Source organism: Lepus europaeus, chromosome 8 (genome assembly GCF_033115175.1).
Source record: "Lepus europaeus isolate LE1 chromosome 8, mLepTim1.pri, whole genome shotgun sequence".
Classification (NCBI taxonomy): Eukaryota; Metazoa; Chordata; class Mammalia; order Lagomorpha; family Leporidae; genus Lepus; species Lepus europaeus.
Genome location: NC_084834.1, coordinates 5,667,931 through 5,684,664, shown reverse-complemented (window position 1 = coordinate 5,684,664; position 16,734 = coordinate 5,667,931). Strand labels below are relative to the sequence as shown.

The 16,734-nt window shown below is 40.4% G+C and overlaps 1 protein-coding gene across 1 annotated transcript in view; it reads left to right on the top strand.

The window, feature by feature from the left end:
- The window catches only part of NAF1 (nuclear assembly factor 1 ribonucleoprotein), a 44,816-nt gene that overhangs the window by 2,252 nt on the left and 25,830 nt on the right, over positions 1–16,734 (top strand). The window contains exons 2-3 of the mRNA XM_062199357.1: positions 1,556–1,730; positions 15,961–16,054. Coding sequence (XP_062055341.1) covers positions 1,556–1,730; positions 15,961–16,054 — 269 coding nt within the window. The remainder of the gene's footprint in view (positions 1–1,555; positions 1,731–15,960; positions 16,055–16,734) is intronic.

The following is a 16,734-nucleotide window of genomic DNA, read 5'->3' as shown; positions in this document are numbered from 1 at the left end:
CATGCATTCTTGAGGACATTCTCCTACTAAATACAATGCTGTTATCACAGATAAAATTAATAGTAATTCTATCATGTGTATGTCCAGTAATAGTTTTTTTTTTTAAGATTTATTTATTTGTTTATTTGAAAGGCGGAAATAGAAGGAGTGAAAGGGGGAGAAAGAGAGTTTCCATCCATTGGTTCATTCCCCAAATGGTTGCAGTGGCCAGGGACAGGAGCTTCTTCTGGGTCTCCCATGTGGCTGCAGGGGCCCAAGTACCTTGGCCATCTTGTATTGCTTTCCCAGGCACATTATCAGGGCGCTGGATCGGAAGTGGAGCAGCAAGGACCCGAACCGGTGCTCATATGGGATGCCAGCGCTTCAAGCGGAATCTTAACCTTGTACGCCACAGCACTGGCCCCTGTAATAGTTTTGTTTTTAAAGCAAGCACATGGAGTGATTAGGATAGGAGATCATGAGTAGGAGAAGGTGACAACAGTAGAATGAAAGGGTGGTTATTTATTGGCATTAAAACTATTACAGGAAAGTAGATGAAAAGTGAACGCCTGGAATAGGGCTATAATCGCAGTGAAGTTTAGATGACGAGGTGGAATAGGACTGATGTTTACCCATCTGGAGAAAGGACTTTATTTTATCGTTGATGTGAGAATTCAGTAGCTCAAAATGATTCCAAAGTTTCAAACTCTAGTGGCTGGATTTTAAAGATTAAGCAGGCCGGCTCACTAGGCTAATCCTCCGCCTTGCGGTGCCGGCACACCGGGTTCTAGTCCCGGTCGGGGCACCGATCCTGTCCCGGTTGCCCCTCTTCCAGGCCAGCTCTCTGCTGTGGCCAGAGAGTGCAGTGGAGGATGGCCCAAAGTCCTTGGGCCCTGCACCCCATGGGAGACCAGGAGAAGCACCTGGCTCCTGCCATCGGATCAGCGCGGTGCGCCGGCCGCAGTGCGCCTACCGCGGCGGCCATTGGAGGGTGAACCAACGGCAAAAGGAAGACCTTTCTCTCTGTCTCTCTCTCTCTCACTGTCCACTCTGCCTGTCAAAAAAAAAAAAAAAAAAAAAAAAAATCAGCTTTTAAATGGGGTGGGAGGAGAGAGCCAGTGAACAGAATTCTAAACTGAGATGTGGATTACTGGTGACAATTTCTGTGAAAAGCTGAAGGACCAAAGGAGTTTTCAGCAGATAGATCTGTTAACATAGTTGGTAACTTTGAGGAATTCTCAAGTTGAAGACTGAGAAGAAACTTGATTGGCAATTGAGTTAATCTGGGTGTTGGAGACAGAGAGGTGACTTGTCTAGGGCTCCCTTTTGTCAACGATTTGTCATGTGCTTGATTATTGAAATAAATTATTGAAGTAATGTTTGGGTCTTAGCAGGGTTTTGAAAATGTTCTTGGTGGATTAAAGACTGCTTTCCAGTACTGTAGTCAACTTCAGTTATGCTAGATTTGAATTAGACCCGCAATATAGTAAACATGTAGAGTAGATAGGTCCTAGTTGAATAATGTTAATATTGTTACATAATACTCAACTAAGTTTTCAACTTTTTCTTCCTGCAGTGAGACAGATTCAGACAGTTCAAGCTCTTCCTCTTCATCATCGTCATCTTCCTCCTCCTCCTCATCGTCTCGTTTATCATTTCCTCCAGTGCTGTCAGATGGAGAAGATGATTTACAAGTTGAGAAGGAAAGTAAGAATTTTCCTCTTAAAACAAAAGATGAGTTACTTCTTAATGTAAGTACTTGGATCTGTGAAGTTTAATTTGCATGTTTTACACCACTGTGGTTCTGATATTGATCTTACTTGGCCTCAGCCTAAGTAAACATCAGAGAGAGATTCTCCAAAAAATAGGTATTTATTTGGGAATCCAGTAGTGTTGCTATGGGAATATGCATGCTCAAGTAAACTACAAGTGCATTCAAAGATATACTGGTAAGGTGTGGGGCTTCCAAAGGGCCAATGAGGAAAATTACATGAGATACTTAACTAAAATCACCCTTGGGCACAAGGACCAGTAACAGCGGTGGTGCCAGTCTGAAGCTGCACAGACAGTTGCTGGGCAGGTGTCTTTGCAGAAGTATTTTTTGGCCAAAGCTAGGAGCTGGGAACCACATCCAGGTCTCCCAGTGGGAACCTGATCCTTGAGGCATCGCTGCTGCTTCCCAGGTTCTGCGTCCCCAGCAAGCTGAATCCAGAGCCGCAGCCAGGAGGCAAAGGCAGACGCTTCAGTGTGGGATGTGGACATTTTAGTTGGTTTCTTCAGTGCTAGGCTTAATGCCCACCCTGTTTCTCTTTTTCTCTCCTTAAAATAAATTTCCTGCTTCATTTATGCTTTATGCATTGAAAACTTCGATTTGTATGCTGAGATTCATTTTTTTCATGCTACATCTGTGTTGATAACTCTTAATAACCTTTCACAAAGGCTGCCACCTCATGTAGCAATTTTTTGAAAGTTTTGGGAGACTTGTTTGGTCTCTTGTCTATATCTAGATCACCTTTCTGTATAAGTCCTCCCTTACATATATAAAAATAAATAAAAGGTCGTAGTATTTTTGTAAATATATGTATATCATTGTATTATTTATCTTACTAGATCCGGAATGCTTACCTTGAAATGTAATGCAAACATCTTATGGTTTGTTTGCTCTGATAATTATGCCTATATTATCATCAGAAAAATCAGAAAGGGTCTGTGGCCACATAGAAGCCAGGGATCATGTTCTTTGAGAACTGAACTTATTTCTGTTTTTTGTAGCCCTCATAAAGCATTGCAGATACTGAGTTTTCAGTTGTATGTAATATATGATTATAGAGTGAGTGCATTCTTTTGAGAAATTATAACACAGTTGTCATTAGCCAGGTGCTGTAAAAAACATCAATCCAGTTTCTTCTCTCATAATGTGTAGTGGAGGGAGACTGACATTTAATAAAGCAGAGATAGACATATTTAATTGTTAAAAGTGCTATTGGATTGTGTAAGTGTATGTTTGGCTTGTATCAGAAAATTCCATTTTTACTAGTGAAGTATGTTTCTAACTTTTAAAACAGAACAGTGGACTAATGTGTTCTTTTTTATGACAGTTCAAAGGGATCATTTGAAAGGATAGAAGAGACAATTGCAGTCTTTATTTTTCAATTTTAGGTTCTTGATTGACTTAACTTTATAGTTTCGTGATTAGAAAGGAGGTTTATTAGAAGTACCTGGTCATTTAGAACATTCTGCTGGTAGAGTTAGGTAGCACAATGATGTATCCTTTGGTTTGCCCTAAATCTCTGACGTAGGGCTCTAAAAGAATCTATTAGGATTTCTTGAAGATTTCAACTGTGAAGTTCAAGGGAAGAGAATGGCTTGGTTCTGAATACCAGTTTATGGCTGTAAGTTCTCAGTATCCTTAGGACTCTGTTGCTTATTAGGGCTGGCAGTTTTGCTTCTGATACTTTGAATGAAAATCATGGGGAGAACTTCTGACTTATCTGAGGCTTGGTAAATAGCCTGGTACAAATCACTGAGGCTAGTGGAATGGGTATTCAAATTGCTTGGGCGTGAATCCATCGTTGTTCCTGATTGTGTGCAAGTGTGTAGGAGAGAGAGTGTGAGAGTGCCTACGGAAAAGGAAGTGCTTAGCAGAGCACGTGGCTGGTGTTGAGAAGGCTGACCCTCTCTTCAGAGCAGTCGACAGAAAGGGAGTGTGAATGCGTGTGCATGTTGAGGAGGGTTGGTGTTGCGTGTGTGCTGTCATCCCCGTGTAAACCTCTAGAAACTACAGCGGCTGTTAGGCAGATCTTGCTGCTGCTTTTATATGTCTCTTGGACGTTCTTAGAGTTCTCTGAATGCCATTTTATTCTTTCTTTATGGGCTGGTTTCCTCTGTTCACCTTGTAGAACAGTCTTTTCAATGTTTTAATGTACATGGATGTAGATGGATTTTTGTATCCTTGGCTCTCTCTCTGACATCTTTTACTTTCAACTTCCCTATGCACTGGCCAGTGTTAGATTTCTTTATTCACATTTGGGACTTAGGGTAGTTTTGTCTTTGTTTTGTTAGGAAAATGACAATCCCTTCTTCCTAGGAGGTAGCTCCTCATTTGCTACAGCTGGCTCTAATTGCCGTGATACTGTTTGTTCAGGACTCCTGATACATCACCTGCACTTTTTGGCAGCAAAGCGTTGTTTGTCTTAGGTGGTGTGTAGCTGCTAGCTCTCTGTGGTCTATTAATTTAATTACCCAATGAAATTTTAAAGAAAGTTACTGTAGTAGTCTATATAACTTGTCTTTGCTAAAAAGCAAACATAAATTCAAATATGCTAAGCAGCTAATATCAGTTTTAAAGTTTGTGCTGGCCCTTCAGGGATTTCAAGAACATAGCCATGTCTGATAGAGTCCAGGTTCACGTCCTCCCTTCTGAAGTGTTTTCATCTTCTACCTAGTTTCCTGCTGCAATTTAGGCATGCTGAGCTTAAGTTTTACCTCTAATTATTTTACTTCTCAAGCAAGAATGTTGTCTCTGGGTTTGTCTCTAAATCTTTGCCATTATTGGAGAATTATTTCTCAGTGGTATAATTACGGTCTGTGCAGAACTTTGGTTGTAGATATATGGTAACTACAGTAAAGTAACTTTGACATTGTTATTTTTAAAATTAAATCTTAGATGAAGTTCTTTTTTGGAATTGGGTTAAAGACACATCTTCTCATCTGAAGATTTAATTATAATTCAGTTTACAACAAGAAGTCGAAGTGGTAAGAGAAGAGACATACAAGAGGGATTATCGAGCCTTAGAGGCAATGGGGAATCTTTAACTAGCTGTCATCGTAATATCATGATTATGTCATTTAGTTGAGCCAAGTAGACTTCTTTTAAACATAACCCTCCATTAATGCCAAGAAAGTTTATGTATAGGCCGGCGCCGCGGCTCACTAGGCTAATCCTCCGCCTTGCGGCGCCGGCACACCGGGTTCTAGTCCCGGTCGGGGCACCGATCCTGTCCCGGTTGCCCCTCTTCCAGGCCAGCTCTCTGCTGTGGCCAGGGAGTGCAGTGGAGGATGGCCCAAGTGCTTGGGCCCTGCACCCCCTGGGAGACCAGGAGAAGCACCTGATTCCTGCCATCGGATCAGCGCGGTGCGCCGGCCGCAGTGCGCCTACCGCGGCGGCCATTGGAGGGTGAACCAACGGCAAAAGGAAGACCTTTCTCTCTGTCTCTCTCTCACTGTCCACTCTGCCTGTCAAAAAAAAAAAAAAAAAAAAAGCCAAGAAAGTTTATGTATAACCTGCATGGTAACTAGTAAGGCAGCATACATCTTTTTTTTTTTTTTCCTTTTTAAAGATTTATTTTATTTATTTTAAAGAGTTAGAGAGGTAGAGACAGAGGTCTTCATCTGCTTGTTCACTCCACCTGAAGCCAGGAGTTTCTTCGGGGTCTCCCACGTGGGTACAGGGGCCCAAACACATGGGCTGTCTTCTGCTTTCCCAGGCTATAGCAGAGAGCTGGATCCCGGCGCTGTAGGCTGGGGCTTTAACCTTCTACACCACAGTGCTGGCCCCGGCAGCATGCTTTTTAACAGCTTTGGAACTACATTAACCTACATAGGATTTATTCAGTGGTTCAGTGAATTGGAAAATTAAGTTTTCTTTGAAAAATGTTCGCAGCATTTTTTTCCTGCAAGCTCTTCATTGAAATACATTAAATATAATTAAAAATTAAGAAGCATAAAATATTTGACATTGTGATATTTCAGAATCTTAATTAGAATTGAGTTTTATAAATGAATGCCTATTGTATTGTCTTCTGTGTGCTTATAGCAGGGGTGGGGAACATGGCCTGTTGGATATATAAGGCCCGTGAAGGCATTTGTTCAAGCCCTACCAAGGCAATTACATGCGGGTCTTGAAATTCAGTCAACTGAGGCCAGCGCTGTGGTGTAGTGGGTAAAGTTGCCACCTACAGTGCTGGCATCTGATGGGCATTGGTTCAAGTCCTGGCTGCTCCACTTCTGATCCAGCTCTCATCCATGGCTTGGGAAAGCAATAAGATGTCCCAAGTCCTTGGGCCCTTGCATCCACATGGGAGAACTGGAAGAAACTCCAGGCTCCTGGCTTTGGAACAGCCTAGGCCATTTGGGGAGTGAACCAGCTGGTGGAAGATCGATCTCTCTTTCTCTTTCTCTCTCTCTAACTCTGCCTTTCAGATAATTTTTTTTTTTTTTAAAGAAATTCAGTCAGTTTTTACCAGGCTTATTTTTTTTTTTTTAAATTTTTGACAGGCAGAGTGGACAGTGAGAGAGAGACAGAGAGAAAGGTCTTCCTTTTGCCGTTGGTTCACCCTCCAATGGCCGCCGCGGTAGGCGCACTGCGGCCGGCGCACCGCGCTGATCCGATGGCAGGAGCCAGGTGCTTCTCCTGGTCTCCCATGGGGTGCAGGGCCCAAGGACTTGGACCATCCTCCACTGCACTCTCTGGCCACAGCAGAGAGCTGGCCTGGAAGAGGGGCAACCGGGACAGGATCGGTGCCCCGACCGGGACTAGAACCCGGTGTGCCGGCGCCGCAAGGCGGAGGATTAGCCTATTGAGCCGCGGCGCCGGCCCAGGCTTATTTTTGAATTGATAATTTTGTGTGGTCTACAGATGCTATTAAATATCCAAATGACCCTTAGCAGAAAAAGGTTCCCCATCTTGGCTTATAGGGATGAAAAATAGGTAATACTTCAATAGGGATAATAATGTGTGTTTGTGCAAATGATGTAGAATCACCAAAAGTTCTTGGAAGCAGTTCTTGGAAAATTGAACCTTTATAATTTGAAGACTGCCTGTGATATTATAAGTCCAATGTGTAGCTAGGTTGAGTGTACTGTATTTGCTTCTGATTTTTGGCAGTGTAGACACATATTCTAAACTGTTCTAACATGACCAATGGAAATATCTGGGTCATCTCAAAATGTTTAGAAACTGCAGAATAGTATTTCATATCCATTTGATATCCCATCAGCTATAAAATTGTATTACACTTAGATCTTCACTACTAATTACTAATTGAACATTTTGTTTTCAAGGCCTTAGCTTGGTATATAAGTTTTGTCCTAAATGCAGGCCTTTTTCAACTCAAGTGTTTTGTGACTCTATGTATATTTGGAATTACTGCATTCTCTCCTAGAATATTGATTGCACACTTTTCAAAGTGCCTAATATTTAAGCAAAGGCTGGTTACTTGAAAAGCAATTATTTTTCAGTAATCCTTGGTGTTTTTCAAAATTTAATGCTCAGATTTGTTAAATTAAAATTTTATACTTCACATTTTGAAATTATTTCAAAAAGCTTACATGAAGCATGAATGATATCTTAAAATTCAAGTAAATTCTGTTTTTTCAGTAGAGTGTCCATATAAGTCCTGTGTATATTCATATATATGATTATTATTATACAGGAGCGATCCATTTTTTAGATTCCATTATTCCCCAGTAGATTTTATTAAGTGAGTTATGCTGATTACTGTGGAGGATGAAGACAACCTTTTAAAGAAAGTGAACAGACAAACTTGTGCTAAAAGCAAAGTGACACCAGTGTTGATGACTAAGTGTCAAATGCATAAATGGTACATCACATAGGAAGCTGTCAGCTGGGAATGGAGAGAGAGGTGCTTGGTAACTTGCACTGTGTTGGTCAAGAAAGGCATCACAGCCTGAACTCAGACTGAAAGGTAGATGAGATAGACATGGAGTGACAAGAGAAGAGCCTGCAATATTCCAGAGGAGAAGGCTGTGCCTGTCACGTGGCAGTTACGGTCTCAGTGTAGCTCACCTAGTAGAACCTTGAGGAATGCTTGCTTATTCATTAACTTATCCATACAGCTAGTCTCGTGAATTCTTAAGTGAACATTTTTCAGTCTTTTAGCATTTCTGAAAAATTTGGCTACTTTATGGCATTTTGGAGTTTCTTTACAGTGATTTTATCTTACTGATGTATGAATTAGTGAGTTGATGAAATGTGTGCTCCTCAGTTAACATTGACGATATACTGAGTGACTCATGTTTTCATTGTTGGCCTCTTTCTTACTGAGAGATTATTACTTTATTTGTTTTATATTTATGTGATTTAATTTGTGAAGATACTCTTAGGAATTTGTTTCTGTGATAGTAATTTTAAAGGAAAAAATAGGATGAGTGTATTTTGTTCCTTTAAGAAACAAAAATATAAAGACACTTCCAGGTGAAGTATTGACATTGATTTTGTAGATGAAAATATTTACTGGTCTACTTTGAGTCAATGTTTTCTGCTATATACAACAGTGTCAGGGCATTAATGCTTATGAGTGACAGTTAAAGAAATAGCCGAGTTTCATAGAAACTTGTAAAATTACTTTCCCTGAAGCAGTTGATGAATTAGGCTAAATGTTAAATGTGGTGATAGTTTACAAAAAGTATATAGCCCTGGGACTGGTATTTTGGCACAGTGGTTAAATTTCCCCTTACAACATTGGCATTCCAAATGGGAATGCTGGTTTGAGTCCTGGCTGCTCCACTTCTAATCCAGCTTCCTAATAATGTCTCTGGGAAGGCAGTGGAAGATGGACCAAAGACTTGGGTCCTTGCCACGCTTGTGGGAGGGGGCCAGGATGGAGCTTCTGGCTTCTGGCATCGGCCTGGTCCAGCACAGCTGTGGTGGCCATTTGGTTCTGCCTTTCAAATAAATAACTGGATACAGAATGTACACATCTAACCCATTGTTTTTCCAATATGTTTTACCAGCTATAGGAAAAAAAAAATCCAATCTTGGCTCTCAGTGCTCCAGGAATTGGATCCTACTTTTCAACTATGTTTGAAAGGTGAAGGCTCACCAAGTAGTATCAGGTAATTGGCTGCCGTATGCATGTCCTCTCTTTTTGGGTAATATGAGAAAAGTGGTCAGATAATTTCATTTTATCTTTCTCACTTTTCTCAGTTCTCCCCAGACTAGCAGCACCAAACCGAATTACTTTGCATTTGGAATGTTTGATTCCTTCCCCAGCCATCTCTGCTCTCCTTTTTCTATATTTGTGAGTGGAAGTCCAAATCAATGTTCTTTAGGTATTTTACCTTAGAAGGTCATCAAATTATTACTATTAATACTATTTTTGCCAAGTAACAAGCCTTCAGAATAGCTACAGAAGTCAAGGACGTTTTAAAGTGTGTATGTTAACTTCTCAAAGGACCACTTGTAATACATTTGCCCCTTTAATTTTTACAATGGAAATTTTAAACACTTTTAAGTGCTGTGGCAATAACTTAATTTTTAGTAGGGTGGATTTTTGATGTTATATGCTGCTCATTTGAATATTTCGCTTGACTAATTTTGTAGGCATTATAGGTGTTTAGAGAATCTATATCTAGTAATAGCTTGACATAATTGCTAACAACAATAGGCTGACAGTAATTGTTCTTTCATGGATATTTCAGAAGGGTGGTTAGGATCTTTGATTTCTTTAATGCTGTAGTTCTGAGTGTTACCACAGAATCATAGTAATTATTGTGTTCAGGTCTGGTGTATAATTTCTGTGTTAGTGTACTCTCTTTTTTTTATCACATTCAGTTGAATAATCTTTATGTTGTTAAAATTTGAATTAACTGTCTAGAACTTTTACTTATTTTTGTACACATTTTCATTTCCTAAGTGATGTTTATGGATTAGCACTATGACTTCATAGTGATTTGGTCCATGTTGTTATAATGTAGTGTTAAGATTACACTTGCATTAATGGTTGCAAACAGATCCATGCTGTTAGTACCAGGATTTATGTTTTGTAATGGAGGGCTCTTTTTTTTTTTTTTTAATATTTATTAGTTTATTTGAAAGTTATAGTTACACAGAGAGAGAAGGAGAGGCAGAGAGAGAGAAAGGTCTTCCATCCGCTGATTCACTCCCCAATTGGCCACATTGGCTGGAGCTGTGGCGATCCAAAGCCAGGATCCAGGAGCTTCTTCCAGGTCTCCCACATGGGTGCAGGGGCCCAGGGACTTGGACCATCTTCTGCTGCTTTCCCAGGCCATAGCAGAGAGTTGGATTGGAATTGGAGCAGCCAGGACTTGAAACCCGTGCCCATATGGGATGCTGGCACTCTAGGAGGTGGATTTAACCCACGATGCCAGAGTGCCAGCCCTGTGGAGGGCTCTTCTGTTGTGTGAAAATAGGCTCTCTTTCTGCAATGGTGGGAATATTCTCTATCAGTGCTTTCTTTCTTTATTTCTTTTGAAAGATAAAGAAGAAGAGAGAGATCTTCCATTCATTGGTTCACTCCCCAGATAGCTGCTATGGCCAGGGCTGGGCCAGGTGGAAGCTAGGAGCTTCATTTGGGTCTCCCATGTGGGTTGCAGTGGCTCAAACACTTAGACTATCTTCCATTGCTTTTCCCAGGCTATCTTGGACTGTCTTCTGTTGCTTGTCCCAGGGAGCTGGATTGGAAGTAGAGCAGCTGGGACATGGGCCAGTGCCCATTGGAGATGCCAGTGCCACAAGTAGTAGCTTTACCTTCTATACCACAACTCTGGCCCCTTCCATGCTTTCTTATGCTGTAGTTAGTGCTAGTAAAGGTGGCTTGCGTGACTTTCAGCCAGATTTTAAAATTAGCTTTAATTAAATTTATGTAGTCAAATATAGTCAGAGTATAGTATTGGATAAGTAAAATAAAAGGAATCTTTCTCACTCATTCATCTGTCTATCCTTAGGCATCGTAGGGTGATCCAGACTCATACTTAAGTGTTCCTAACCTGCTTTAAGTAGACTTCCTGTCTTGTGTTTCCAGTTATGATGAGGGTCATTCTCTCCCATTCTTCCCTCATTATCTGTTTGTATCTTGCATGCACTGTCAGAATGGTAATGAGCCTCAGAGTGTGTTCTGGACATCTTTGCCCCTTGTTGTATGTGTGCGTGTCTTGACTATCACATGGATATGCCCCTTCTTCACAGATGGAGAAGCAGTGGTTTTTATTTCCTTATGAGACTGTGCAACTGATACACTGGTCTTACTAGACCCAGCGGCTGTGTTGTCAGGGAGCCAGGTGTTCATCTGATAATTACAGTGGTTGTCCCATCAAACCTTTGCCGAAGTCCTAGACACTTACGTTCCTTAAAAGCCTTTTTTTTTTTTCTTTTTCTTTTTTTTTTTTAATTTTATTTTTGAGAAGGTTGGGTTCAGGTCTTTTTTATTACTTGAGGATTCCGTATTGAATTATGTTTTCATTATCTGATTTCTGCTCTGACTAAAAAGACTATGACTTCTGAGATTTCTGTTTAGTCTGAACTGATGAAGTTGGTTGTTCATTTAATAAATAGATCCTAGATACCTACTGTGTGCTTACCATCTTTCTGATGCTCCAGCAGTGAGCAAAGCTGCCCAGATCTTAGTTAATTGTTGGATTTATTGTGTGGTTAGGGACATGAACATTATGTAAGCAAACAGAATTTTAAGCAATAATATATTTAAAACAGCTGGATAATATAAAGAGAATGTCTAGGCATGGTGGTGGTAAGGTACTTTAGATTTAATTGTTAGGGAAGATATGTTGGCATTGGCATCCAGACATCAAGGTAAGATCTCACTTTGCTCCATCTGACATGACAATACAAGGAACTTCCTCTCTGAACCTGCTGAAGTTCTGGCTCTTTGAACTTGACTGAGATCTTCAAAGAAGCACATCTTTTGGAAGAATTCTTGTTATGTGGTTTGGGACATTTTTCCCTCTGTCTTCTTCTGTGCTCATTAAAAGGATCAAAGAGGTTTATTTTCTTTTGATTCAGTCACCAAAATATCTTCCATTCTCAAGGCAAGTATATACTGCTTCACGTAACTGGACTTCATAAGGCAGAACGCTCGTTTCATTTACTTATCTCTTGCATGTTTGTGTACAGTATTTAGGGTTTTTTTTGTTTTTTGGTTTTTTTTTTTTTTTTTTTGGTATCTATTTCGTGTTCTGCAAAGTATTTATGATAGAGTGTTCGTGAATATTCCTTTTTGGAGGTTGGTTCTGTTACTGTCAAGGGGCCACTTAATGCCTTTAGTAGCCCTGTAAAGGAGTGCTCAGGAAACTATACATTCCTGTGGTGCAGGGTAATAGGATCACTGAACTGAAATTGGAACTGTGTGATGATCACAGATAGCGGTGCCTGGGTCTGATTTTCTCCCCTAAGTCTGTTTCTGCCCAAAATCAGAGATCCTCCCCATGTGTAGTAGAAACTTCATTCTTAAATGTAGGTTGGAAACAAGGTAGTGACTGGAATTAAGGAAACCTGCCAGATGTGTCTTATTAAAATTATTTATTCATGTATTTTCATTTATTTGAAAGGCAGAGAGACAGAGATCAGTTTTCTTTTTGCTGGTTCAGTCTCCAGATAACCACAACAGCTGGGACTGGGCCAGGCTGAACTCAGGAGTCCAGAACTCGAGCTGAAGCTCCCACTTAGGTGGTAGGACTCAGCTGCGTGGGCCATCACCTATTGCCTCCTAGGGTGCACATTAGCAGGAACTTCAATCAAGCATATTTGAGACTTGAACTTGGGTGCTCCAGTTTGGCATGCGGGCAGCCCAAGTGGCATCTTAATTGCTGTGCCGTACACTCCAGATTCTGTTTTTGACCACCAGCTGAATTCTTGCCTCACCGCAAGTATTCTGACTTTGTGTATCTTCCCTTGTTTTCCCCATGCTAGATGGGTCAGCTACTCGTTGGAGCAGAACATCTGGACTTCATCAGATCCTATAGCCTGAATGACAACTTAAGAGAAAATCTTGTTGTAATGATCTCATTGTTTTTGTTTGTTTGTTTGTTTGTTTGTTTTTGACAGGCAGAGTGGATAGTGAGAGAGAGAGAGAGAGAGAGAGAGAAAGGTCTTCCTTTTTGCCGTTGATCCAAAGCCAATGGCCGCCGCGGCTGGCGCGTCTCGCTGATCCAAAGCCAGGAGCCAGGTGCTTCTCCTGGTCTCCCATGCAGGTGCAGGGCCCAAGGACTTGGGCCATCCTCCACTGCCTTCCCGGGCGACAGCAGAGAGCTAGCTTGGAAGAGGGGCAACCAGGATAGAATCCAGCGCCCCAACCGGGACTAGAACCCGGGGTGCCGGCACCACAAGGTGGAGGATTAGCCTGTTAAGCCACGGCGCCGGCCAATGATCTCATTGTTAAGACATCTGATGACGTTCAATAATCATTTTTGATTAACAAGACTACAGGAATAGATGGATACATTTAAAATTTCATTATTTCAGTCGGAATACATCACGTTTAACATTTGAAACATTCCTTCTAATAGAATGACATCAAGGCCACCATTGCCACAATTACTTGATCAGTGTTGACATTCTGGAAACACCAGTCAATATCATTTGGAAAGTGAAAAATATGATGTACTAACATTACAAAGGAGGACTTGGCTTAGTAAATATACAAGAAAATCGCCAGAAATAAATTTCAGCCTAATGCTTTGTTACATTCAAACATTTCCCTGTAAAGAATCCACTTAAAAAAAGCAATAAGAGATATTAAATTATCCAGGAATTTATAATGACAAGTAAAGTTAAACAGCTTGAAATAAGCCTGAGCTTTTATGTAAGCACCTATACAAAGACAGCTATCATTAAATGTGACCTCAGCCAACACTTAGCAACATTAATGTGACAAAATGCTTCTAAATGTTTTTCTAATAAAATAAACATATGAAAACAGCTAGAAAGACTTCAAGGAGAAAAATATTAATGCAGTGATCAGGATTTGCCAGGTCACTTCCCGAATGCCCACAACAGCTAGGGCTAAAGCAGGCTGAAGTCTGGAGCCTAGAACTCCACCCAGGGCTCCCTTATGAGTGGCAGGGAATTGAGTATATCTTTTATTTTTTTTTTCTTTTAAGATTTATTTATTTATTTGAAAGGCAGACTTACAAAGAGGGAGAGGTGGAGGTAGAGGCAGAGGGAGAGGTCTTCTGTCGGCTGGTTCATTCTCCAGATGATGGCAACAACCAGGGCTGGGCCAGACTGATGCCAGGAGCCAGGAGTTTCATCCTGATCTCCTTCGTGGGTGCAGGGACCCAAGTACTTTGGCTATTCTCTTCCCAGGCCATCAGCAAGGAGCTGTACCGGAAGTGAAGCAGCCTGGTGCCCCTTTGGAATGCAAGCAATGCAGGTGGGGGGTTAACTGTGCCACAGCCCCAGCCCTCTGAGTGTATCTTTTATACAAGAATAAAATTGCAGATGGACCCAGTATGCAAATATGAGTGTTGAAAATGAAACTAGAGAAGTGAAGAAAATATCAAAGAATTTTTGTAAAAATTTATTTTATTTGAAAGGCAGAGTTATATAGAGAGAGGGAGAGACAGCGATCTTCCATCCACTGGGTCACTCACCAAATGGCTGCCCCGGTTGGCTCTGGGCCAGGCCTAACAAGAGCCTGGAACAAGGTGTGAAATTTCTTTAGCCAAGAACTTTAAAAATGTTATGTCGTGTCATATATTGTCCTAACAACTGAGCTCCCTTCTCTGTTCTGACATAAACACAGATGACGGTCTTGCCCAGAAAAGGCTTTCCAGATTTAATAATTAAAATTGCAGTTGGCTGTCTTTTCCTGAAGGTACTCAGAGGAATTCTGACAGATAAAGCAAAATCATTTCCTTCAGCACGTGGGAGACTAACCGTGCAGAGGCAAGTTGGTGGCTTTCTCCTGCATTGAGTTTATTGAGACTCTTATTGTGGCTCTTCATAAATAATCCTTGATCAAAACGGCATGGCATGTCTCAGAGGCAGAGTATATTTTAGATGTCTGCTCCTCAATGATTGTATATGTGGCTGTTGGGGCCATTTGGGGATTGAACCAGCAGATGGAAGATAATCTCATCTCTGTCTTTCTCACTCTGTATGTGTGTGTGCATGTGCATGTGTGTATGTATGTCTTTTTGTGGCTCTTTTTTTCAAGTAAAAAAAAAAAAAACTTCAGAAAACCTTGTTTAAAATCCCAAGGGGGATGATTACCATAATACATTCATCAATAATAATAGTTTTATTATTTAGTTTTCCCATATTTTCTAATGTTTTCCAAAAGTTATCCTTTTCCTCACAAATCAACTGTTAATACACTGTTGTTAGGGTCTTTGCACTTTCAAGGCTTCTTAAGGAAAAACTTTATTAAAAGTTAATGCCTTCTGGCAAGGGTCAAGAGCAGAAAGTTTGTTTATTTAATTTGAAGGCAAAAGTCAGTTTTATTCTTAGATTCCTCTCCAACTTCATCTCTACTTCAGTACCCAGTTTCTATAGCAACTGAGATACAGTTTGTAGGTGGGTCAGAAAAGAGAAATCTTTAGGTGTAAAGAAATTTATTTTTTATCTAGAGAGAAAGTATCAGACAACACCTTCACAGCTTTCAGAGGCTGAAGCCTACTTTTATTTCTAAGAGTTTTATGCTTGACTGTTAGGTGTCATGTCCTTTTTTTTTCTGAAGAGGCCACTCACCTCTTCTTCATGCAGCCTGCAAAAAGATGGCTGCCTAAGTGTTCTTCTGTTTAATCACAGTCTAACTAATTATGTAAATTAGCAAGACAGCTCACAGAACTCTCCTTTTGTGGAAAAATTCATTACCATTAGAATTATTTCTCTTCAAATGGAATTTCTCTGGAGTCCTTTAGTAATCACATTTCCTCTGGTCCCCCCTCCCCCCCCCTTTTTTTTTTCTGGTCTCTTGTTCGAGTGTGATTCGAAAAATCTGGAAAGTTACTTTTGTGTGAATTCTTAATCTAATTGGATTTAAGATATATATGCTGTACCTCACTTGGTTCTTGGGAGAGGTGGGGGAGATGCTAACAGAAGTCCATTAAACCGCTAGAAAGGATAACATTAAACAGGTGCTCTAAGCACTTAATATGCTTGTAGATATCCTCAGGGATGTGTGTAGCACTTTAAATGGAAAATATCTCATTTTGTTAAGCTGTTGAAGCTGGGGTAAGATTAATGCTTTTTCTATATTAAAGGAACTGCCTTCTGTTGAAGAACTCACTATTATTCTGCCAGAAGATATTGAATTAAAGCCTCTTGGAATGGTTTCAAGCATTATTGAACAACTAGGTATGTAAATAACTTTACTAATAAAATTGTTTATAGTCATAAATGCCCTGATAATCTAACAAAGGACTTAAAGACTAGTAAACTTTCTTTGAAATAGGTAGGTAGAACCACTTCATTTTATAGTCATTAAGTTTAAAAGAATAAGATTGAGTTTTTGCTCACATAGGTAATGTTTTGTTTTTTCTTTTTGAAGGTTCAGTCTTTTTACTGACACCATTTCTCCAGAATTCTCTTTGATTTGCTGTTATTTTTCCTCACTGCTAAAACAAATGACCCCAATCTTAGTGGCTTGCCACAGTGTATTTACTGTCTTAAAGTTCTGTGGAGTAGAAGTTTGGTAGGGATCTCAGGGAACTAAAATCAAGATGTCTAGCAGGGCTGAATTCCTTCCTGTAGGGTGTAGGTGAGTTCTGGTTTCTTGCTGCTTTAGGCTTCTGGAGCCTGCCCATATATTTGGCTCATGGCTTTCTTCCATCTTCCAAACCAATGATGTAGCTTCTCTGTGACCCTCCTTTCGTTAGCATATCTCTGTCTGATCAAACTCTGGAAAGATTCTTTGCTTTTAAGGACTCTAGGTTCAGCCTACCTGCACAATCCAGAATGATCTCTCCCATTTCAAGGTCCTTAACTTTGATCACCTATGCAAAGTCTTTTTTTTTTTTGTAAGGTAAAATGTTCAC